This window comes from Sciurus carolinensis, chromosome 10, assembly GCF_902686445.1.
Source record: "Sciurus carolinensis chromosome 10, mSciCar1.2, whole genome shotgun sequence".
Taxonomy (NCBI): Eukaryota; Metazoa; Chordata; class Mammalia; order Rodentia; family Sciuridae; genus Sciurus; species Sciurus carolinensis.
In genome coordinates, this window is record NC_062222.1 from 136,312,454 (window position 1) to 136,321,916 (window position 9,463).

General features: G+C 54.4%; 1 protein-coding gene across 1 annotated transcript in view; it reads left to right on the forward strand.

The window, feature by feature from the left end:
- Wfs1 (wolframin ER transmembrane glycoprotein) overlaps positions 1–8,609 on the forward strand; it is a 28,446-nt gene extending 19,837 nt beyond the window's left edge. Inside the window, exons 7-8 of the mRNA XM_047567095.1 lie at positions 1,443–1,588; positions 6,071–8,609. Of these exons, the coding sequence (XP_047423051.1) occupies positions 1,443–1,588; positions 6,071–7,882 (1,958 nt within the window). The 3' untranslated portion in view covers positions 7,883–8,609. The remainder of the gene's footprint in view (positions 1–1,442; positions 1,589–6,070) is intronic.
- The last annotated feature ends 854 nt before the right edge of the window (positions 8,610–9,463 follow it).

The following is a 9,463-nucleotide window of genomic DNA, read 5'->3' on the forward strand; positions in this document are numbered from 1 at the left end:
GGGATTGCCACCCTGGAGAAGACAGGTGGGGGTATCACTGTAAGAGGTTTGAGGAGGTCTACAGAGGCAGAAGAGACGTCTGCTCAGACTGTGCAGGCTCTTGACACAAGGCAGAAAAGAATTTAAGAATGCATCAGATTTTATAGATGGAGGAGCTTTATTCTCAGACAGTGGTCTCTCTCAAGGGTGAGAAGCACCTCTGGGGTCTCAGGCTGTTCTTTCAAAGGCAACTGTGAGGAGTGGGCATGGGAAGGTGTGTAGGGGTGGTCATCCTGGTGATCACAGGGTGGCATAGAGGTCCATCTCTTCTTAGGATCTTCAGGTTGACCTTGGCTTCTCTTTCTGATCTATAGATAATGTTTGGAATGTACCTATAAGATATTATATATCTTTTTGCTTATTCTAAAAATATACACATTAGTACATTCCACAGGGCAGTTTTTATAAGTGAGTGGATTTATAGTAACTAAGATTGTGAGTGAACTTGCAGTAATTTTAAGATTTGTAGATTTCTCAGAAATTTGGGACAGGCCTGGGAGGAGGACTAACTCGGGGAGGATAGGTATGAGAAACTTCAGCGTAAGGCTTTCAGATTATAGTTGCAACCTCCTTTTCCTTCCTGTGTCTCCTTCCTACCTGTCCTTTTTCATTTCTTGTACCCTTCCTCAGGGGAACATAAGGGTTGCTTAGCACTAACAGGCGGGCTGAGGCAGAGGCCATACTTGGTGGGAGAAGGACTTGGTGGGAGAGGTGTTCACAGTTGTGACTCCTTCGTATTCATGCCTCTGCACACCTCCTGGGCCAACCTGGAGGAGAACTTCCAACACGGATACAGGAAGCCCTCGGTGACTCCCAACTCTTAATTAGTGTCTGTTTTCCCCATGTGAGCCTGGACTTAGGCACACTGGGTTTCCTAAGTATTTCCCAGGCTTAGAAGGGTGCCCAGTGCATACTAGGCTCCTAGCAGACGAGTGCTGAGTGGAGGGCACTAGTTAGGCTCTCGGTGGGTCATGTTGGGTGGAGGCTCAGAGATGGTGGCTGGCTCCTGGGTGGCTTGTCACCAGTGCTATGAGAGCCCTTGGGAGGGCCCAGGAGAGAGAGAAGGAGTCAGGGCACAGGAGCTGTAGGTTATTGAAAGCAGTGGCGCTGGGCCCGGAGGTCCAGTGGACTCCAGGCAACAGGAGCTGGATGGCTGGTCACTTGAGATGGAGGAGGGCATGTGGCCAGGGGCAGGGATGGAGGTTAGCATGTTACATACCTGCACTTTCTCTCCATGTGGCTGGTCCCCATCTGTAATCACACCCAGGGAAGGGACTTTGATCCTCATCTTGGCTCCTGTCCCAGCTGGACCTCAAGCCACCATCCCCTTCCTCACCCGCCCGTGTTAGAGTCACTGTGTAGGCAGTGTGGAACACACTATGCTCTTTCCTCCTGTGCTTCAGCCAAGAACTACATTGCACTGGACGACTTCGTGGAGATCACCAAGAAGTACGCCAAGGGCATCATCCCCACCAACCTGTTCCTTCAGGACGATGATGACGACGAGCTGGCTGGCAAGAGCCCCGAGGACCTGCCACTGCGCCAGAAGGTGAGCCAGGCCAAGCACACTTGGACCCTCCAGGAAGCTGTGGGAGGGACATCCTACAGGTGTGCCACTGTCTCCTGGGTCATCCTCTGCCTGCGAAGGACGAGTCCTCAGAAGGAGCCTTTTGTAGGCAGGCAGGCAGGCTCAGAAGCCCAGCAGTGTCAGGTGGGTGCAGGAGTGACGAGTGCTGCAGTTCCTCCGGTGGCTTTCTGCACACAGTGCCAGGTGCACAGCAGGTGGAGGCATTGGAGCTGGATTTTTGGTTGGACTCGCCACAGAGAGAAATAGATTATTCATTTGTGACATAGGCCAGAGGTCAGTTCCTCGACACAAAGTGCTGGTGTCTGGCAGGCCAGGGCAGGCCAGGCTATGGGTCTGTTTGCTGGAGCCACCAGGGCCCAAGGAGCTTGGGGGTGGGCCAGCAGCGCCTGTGTGTGGGATGTGGGTGCACCTGAGGGAAGTGAGCGGGACAGATGGCAGGAGTGTGTGGGGAGCAGAGAAATCAGAAACGCAGCCCTGCACCCTGCCTTGACGGCTCCTGGGTTTGGGCCACGTGGTGCTTCTGACTGCAGTCATACCCTGAAGGCCCATGCCATGGGCCTTCTCACAGAACTGCCCTGGTCAGCCCCCAAGGTTGAATTAGATGTGTCCTTACCTTGCTCCACAGTAAGAATGGGATTTCTAGGAGTCGGGCTGTCAGGGCCAGCACAAGTCAGTTCCTCCAAGCAGAGGCCATGACATCAGCCCATGGGTGTGGCTTACCAAACAGTCCTCACTTCTGGGTTTTCATAACTGAGAACATGGAAGAACCCACGACTGTGTAAGAATGGAGCAAACAAGTTAGGATGGGGGCAGCAATTAAGAGGTGCCTCCACTCCAAGCCAGCAGGAAGTCTGGCGAAGAGGCAGGAGCTGGGAGTGTGGAGGAAGTCAGAGCAGGGGGCAGGGGAAGGCAGAGAGGATGGGGAGAGGCCACAGCCAGAGAGCAGTGGCATGACCACTGTGCTCCAGGGACTTGGTGCTAAGCTCACATCTGGGTCTGAGTCCCTGAGGAACATGCAAAGCTGGTAGGTCCCCTGGGTGATGAACGAAAGAGCTTGCTCTTTGCCCTGAGGACTGGCGTGTGTACAGGGTAGGAGAGACTGTTCTGAGACACAGGATGGTACACCCAGAACCCAGGGAGCCCACCCAGCGCTGGCCCTTGGGTGTTCACAGATAGGATGCCATGACTTTTTTACTGTGAGAAGAGAACTGGGGTCCTTGGAATAGTTCTTGGCAAAGAGTAGACACCCCCAAACGCCAGTGAGGGTCAGATGTGATGGGTAAATTGGAGAAGACTCTAGAGCCAGAGCACCCCAGTGTACGCGCGCACGTGGGTACTATTGATGCCTCCTCCTGGAGTGCCCTGGTTGGGGCGGTAGGTGGAGTGTCACCCCTTCCAGGTGATGAGTCCAGCGCAGTGAACAGTCTGGAAGCTCTGATTGTTGTGACAGGAAATAATCAAGAGTCCATGCTTGCTTTCAGTCTTTGGAACTGTCAGAGCTCTTTAATTCCTGTACGATGTGTCTCGTTAAAGTCTTTGTGAAAGAGGTGAAGAACTGTGACAGACATCAACCAGCTGCAGAGCTGCTCCGCTTCAGTGGCCTTTCAGAGTTCTGGGAGAGGTCGTCCACACTCGGGAGAATGACAGACACCTTGTGATCTGATGTCCTTCCACACACAATGCTCCCCAGGTCAAGCAGCTCTTCTTGAGCAGGGGGTGCAAGTTGTCACCCTCTTAAAAGTAAACAATAATGTTTTAAGGTCCTAACATGTTTTCACTGAATTTTTGGAAAGTCCAACAGTTGTGCATCTTCTCTTAGCTGTGAACAGACTTGGCTTGGAGTACTCACCTGTGCTGCATTACTAATGGCAGGCTCTGCCCAGGCCTGGCTCAGGCACGATGCGCCCTTCACAGTTTCCAGCAGAAGGGCTGTTCACTCCCACCTGCACAGAGTGCACTATGTCGTTTCATTCCCGGAACTGGATTCCTTACTTAACATTTTTTAAATTGTTATTTCCTGTGTTTTCCAGCTCAAGAAAGAGTTTATTTTAATTTATTTAAAAATTCTCTATAGAAAAGGACAATAAAAGTTTAGTCCCACAATTTGGTGGGTCTCTAAGAGAAAGGGCTTGGGCAGAAATGGCAGGAAACAGTTTGGGATCTTAAAAAGGAGAGCATTACCTGGTCACAGCAGCTCCAGGGAGGAGGCGCTGGCCACCATGGGTCTCAGGTTCTAGAAGCTTCATTGTCTTTTACAGGTCTTCTGCACTAGGCTGTACTGTGGTCTCCCTGGCTAGAAAGGGAATGGGTGCCTCTGATTAGACTTTAGGTACTTTAATGCCAGCCCCTCGGGCATTGCCAGGCTGCTTCCTCCAGGCTGCATGGGCTGGTCACACACAAAGATGAGGAGCATAGCAGGCCCAGGGCACCTTCGCTTCTCTCGCTGCCAGCAAGGTCCCCCCAGGGTGAGCAGAGCTGCTGGCACACTGTCGACCTGCATGGCTGTGGATTTTAGCTAGCTGCTTAATGCCAGAGGCTCCTCCCAGGCAGACCCTGGGGCGGGGTGCTTTCATAAGTGCCGGTTTGCTTTCTGGAATGTGTCAGAAATACCTCCCTAGGCTGACACCGGTGCCTGGTGCCCCAGTCCACCTCCAGCAGGTGGGGGCGTCCCTTTGTTCATAGGAAAGGGTAGTAGCCCTGGAAGCCCCTGGCTGTTTATCAGCTCGTTCACTTATTTACTTGTTATAAAACATACTGAGGTGCCAGGCGTGGTGGCCACACTTACAATCTCAGCAACTTGGGAGGTTGATCAGGAGGATAGAAAATTAAAGGCCAGCCACACAACTTAGACCTGTCTCAAAATTAGAAATGACCAGCAATGTGACTACCAAGCACCCCTTATTAGATCCTCAGTACCAAAAAAGGAAAACAAAATACATGAGGGTGCTGTTACAGGTAGTGGGAAGAACGAAGCTTGTCCTCCACACGTGCAGGTAGAGGTGTGCACACGTGCCCCTGGAACATTCCAGTGTGCCCCATCCCTCTCGGCTTGGCAGGCAGCCTACTGGTCATTGTGCATCAGCAGCCAAGGCTCGTGGCAGATGAGAGCCACCTTGATATGGTCACTTCATTCCTGTCCACCCGGAGTGCTCCTCAACCCTCCAGGGGGGCAGCTGGGGAGAGCCTTCCCAGGGAGAGGGGATGGCAGTGCTGCTTCCCTGACCCATTGCTGATAGTGTGCAGCTGCCACTTCTGTCCACTGGTGCTTGGGCCTGGCTCTGTCACCACCCCTCAGGTGGACTGGGCACCCAGCCAGGCTTCCCTGCCCCACACAGGACTGTACCCTGTGGGGATCCACTTCCTGGTGTTGGCCCAGGCCCTGGGCCCTGCCCTGTACCCCCACCATGCTGGGCGAGGGCTGGCACTGTCCATGCTCTTCCTCACTCTGTCTTCTCCACTCTCCCGCATCTTCCCTGTGCCCGGGCAAGGCTGAGAGCACTGAGGGTTCTGCAGACTGGCAGCACTGGGGCTGTCCTGGATGGCAGAGCCACCCTCTCCTCCCGAGGCTGCCCTGCCTTGCTTCCCATGACCCTTCATTCATATTTTGCTTTGGCTTTTCATTTTTGGTGATAAAAGCTGAGATGCTTCTGACCTTTATACTAGATACTGACTGGGGACTAGGACCCACGGTGTGGAGGGAAGGGCTACATGGGTGGTGTGTCTGTTGTGAATAGTACTATGTGAGTGTGTGTAAGCATGTAGGTGGTGGGCAACTGGTTCCCAGGGCCTCACCTGGCCCCACTACAGTTCAATTGACTCTTCAGTCAAGAAAGACATGCTACGTCCTTGCGCCCTGACCTCTCAACTGCTACTCAGCCACCCCTCCCAGGACTGCCCATGCTGCCACCTCTGCGGAGCCCAGCATGGTCCTATAAAGTAAGGCTTGCTATCTCCCTCAGCAGACAAGGAAGCTGAGGCTCAGGGAGGTGAGGTCCTTGCTGCAGTGGAGGCAGAGGGAGACACAAACCTATTCCCAGCCAGGCAGCCAAAGGCTCTTGTCCCTTCAAGCAGGAGGCTGTGCTGGGAGTAAGGAGGGAGCTGGGTGACTTTCTCCAGGTGTTTGAGTCTCCCAAGGGAGATAGTCACATATGAGTTTTGTCACTGTGGCAGAAGGTGGGGAGCAGACATGGGAGTGGGTGGAGAAAAACTCTAGGACCCATAAGAGGGAGGACCAGGACTCTCTCTTAGAAGGTCCTAGGGATTGTAGAGTGTGAGGAGCACTTTGCCACCTGGAGGAGGGTGTTCCAGGTAGGAGGACCCATTGACAAAGCCCCAGGTATGGGAAAATGGCAGAGTAGGCTAATTCATTTTGTGCAGAGTGAGGGTGGGTGGAGGGCAGTGGGTCCTTGTGTCAGGTGATTGCAGTGCACCTTCTCCTCACAGGTGATGAAGTACCCCTTACACGCCATCATGGAGATCAAAGAGTACCTGATTGACGTGGCCTCCAAGGCGGGCATGCACTGGCTGTCGACTATTGTGCCCACCCACCACATCAACGCCCTCATCTTCTTCTTCATCATCAGCAACCTGACCATTGACTTCTTTGCCTTCTTCATTCCCCTGGTCATCTTCTACCTGTCCTTTGTGTCCATGGTGATCTGCACCCTCAAGGTGTTCCAGGACAGTAAGGCCTGGGAGAATTTCCGCACCCTCACTGACCTACTGTTGCGCTTTGAGCCCAACCTGGACGTGGAGCAGGCCGAGGTCAACTTTGGCTGGAATCACCTGGAGCCCTATGCCCACTTCCTGCTCTCTGTTGTTTTTGTCATCTTCTCCTTCCCACTAGCCAGCAAGGACTGCATCCCCTGCTCAGAGCTGGCCGTCATTGCTGCCTTCTTTACAATGACCAGCTACATGAGCCTGAGCAGCTCGGCTGAACCCTACACCAGGAGGGCCCTGGTCACCGAGGTGGCTGCTGGGCTGCTCTCCCTTCTACCCACCATGCCCGTGGATGGGCGCTACCTGAAGGTACTTGGCCAGACCTTCTTCACCGTGCCCGTCGGCCACTTTGTTGTCCTGAATGTCAGCCTACCCTGCCTGCTCTACATCTACCTCTTCTACCTCTTCTTCCGCATGGCTCAGCTGAGGAACTTCAAGGGCACCTACTGCTACTTGGTGCCCTACTTGGTCTGCTTCATGTGGTGTGAGCTCTCTGTGGTCATCCTACTGGAGTCCACTGGCTTGGGCCTGGTCCGTGCCTCCATTGGTTACTTCCTCTTCCTCTTTGCTCTCCCCATCCTGGTGGCTGGGCTTGTCCTCATGGGCGTGGTACAGTTTGCCCGGTGGTTTGTATCTCTGGAGCTGACCAAGATCCTGGTCACCATGGCAATCTGCAGTGTCCCCCTGCTGTTCCGCTGGTGGACCAAGACCAGCTTCTCCGTGGTGGAGATGGTCAAGTCCCTGACACGGAGCTCCATGGTCAAGCTCATCCTGGTGTGGCTCACGGCCATTGTGCTCTTCTGCTGGTTCTATGTGTACCGATCAGAGGGCATGAAGGTCTACAACTCCACACTGACCTGGCAGCAGTACGGTTTCCTGTGTGGGCCACGGGCCTGGAAGGAGACCAACATGGCACGCACCCAGATCCTGTGCAGCCACCTGGAGGGCCACAGGGTCACGTGGACAGGCCGCTTCAAGTACGTTCGGGTGACCGAGATTGACAACAGTGCCGAGTCGGCCATCAACATGCTCCCGTACTTCATTGGTGACTGGATGCGCTGCCTCTATGGCGAGGCCTACCCATCCTGCAGCCCTGGCAACGCCTCCACGGCCGAGGAGGAGCTCTGCCGCCTCAAGCACCTGGCCAAGCACCCTTGCCACATCAAGAAGTTTGACCGCTACAAGTTCGAGATCACAGTAGGCATGCCGTTCAGCAGCAGCGCCAACAGTACCCGCGGCCACGAGGAGGACGACATCACCAAGGACATCGTGCTGCGGGCCAGCAGCGAGTTCAAGAGTGTGCTGCTCAGCCTGCGCCAGGGCAGCCTCATTGAGTTCAGCACCATCCTCGAGGGCCGCCTGGGCAGCAAGTGGCCGGTCTTCGAGCTCAAGGCCATCAGCTGCCTCAACTGCATGGCCCAACTCTCGCCCGCCAGGCGGCACGTGAAGATTGAGCACGACTGGCGCAGTACCGTGCACGGCGCCCTCAAGTTTGCCTTCGACTTCTTCTTCTTCCCGTTCCTGTCGGCTGCATGAGGAGCGGTGCCGCCCTTGTAGGTTTCCTGCATGCTGCTCTGAGGCCCCTCCCTGTGCGGCACAGGCCGTGTAAGCGTGCGTGTGCAGACCCAAGGCTTCGAGCACCTTCTGCTCCTGTGTAGCCTGCCCGGGGCTGTCCACTTGGAATGCCGAGCATTGCTGGAATCGCATGCAGTCTTTGCCCACAGTCCTAACCTTTCCCTGTGAAGTTGGGTTGCCAGGTTAGACCAGAAAGACCCTGTGCCCCGAGAAGCACTTTACAGATGGGATTCTCCCTCTCCCCCACTTCCATGTTCCCTGTTGCCCCTGGCTTACTTTTGTGTTGGATTTGTTTTTCAAAGAACCAAGTGTGTGTTTGTGTAGACTCCATGAGAGAATTTCTTATTTATTTGGTTACTGCTAAGCCTTGGCAGCTGTTCACCTCTCCGGGGGTGTGCATCGCCGCCTGCACCCTGGCATGTGCTTGGGCCTGGCTGAGTCCCCCATCAGAGCTGGGCGAGGCAGCCTGGGCAGGGCGTGCTGCACCGGGCTCTGGGCACCACACCCTGCCTTATGACTTTATTGTCCAGCAGGTGGTGGATGAGTTTGTACCGGTCGGCCTGAATCTACCTGGACTCAGAGAGCAGGGAGAAGAACCCTGGGGCATCCCTTCCCATGCCCAGGAAGCTTGGCCATGTTCAGTACTGTAGAGCAGGTCAGAGTCCTACCACAGCTGAAATAAAAAGCTTTGGTGAAATCTGCGCTCCTCTCTTCTTTTCCGAAGACTTCTGCACGTGTGTGAGCATCTGCAGGCGCCCGTGCTCGTGTGGGTTGAAGTGCACATTTGGGGTATAGAAGGCAGAACTGACCTTCACATGGCTGATCCCCTGCTGAGGAGCAGACCCACAACCACCCAGAGCACGAGGGGCCCTTGAGGTCTCTGCTGTAACTCTCAGGTGGGGGGCCGCAGGGGCGCCGGTGCCCACAAGCATGGAATGTCACCTCAGCTACTGACTCTGATCTTTAGGTGAAAAGTGAAGTCACAATTGCTTTGAAACTCAAACTACTGATGAAATAGAGCATATGTGGAAATTCATGGTTTGGTGACAGCACACCCCCACAAGGTAGTGTGTTGGGAGGTAAAAGGCCCTGTGTTCAGTCATGTACGATGATAATTCCATAGGATTATCAGAATCTAAGTCATTCCTGGGTGCTGAGTCAGCTGGGGCCCCACCTGGGATGAGTCTGTGTCCCTTAGGTCCTTGTTTCTATCCTGAATGTGAGGACAGGTCTAGCACCTCCTCCTGCTCCTTATAGGAGGCTCCTCCCTCTGTGGTTGGGGAACATGGAGTCAATTCACACAGCCTCCGTGGTCTGGCCTTCAGGATTTGGGATATGACTGCCTCCATTTTCTTCAGGCATTACCCATGACCCTGGGGTGGGTGTAGCTCTGTCCCTTCTGCCCTCATAGGGTCTACTTCAGATCCCACGATCTGAAGAGCTGCCATGGCTCTGGTGTATTTCTCCTAGCTTTCTTCCCTGGAAAGTAGAGTGAGGCTAAAGGCCAGCCCATTCCCTGTCCCCATCCTGCCACACGTGAGG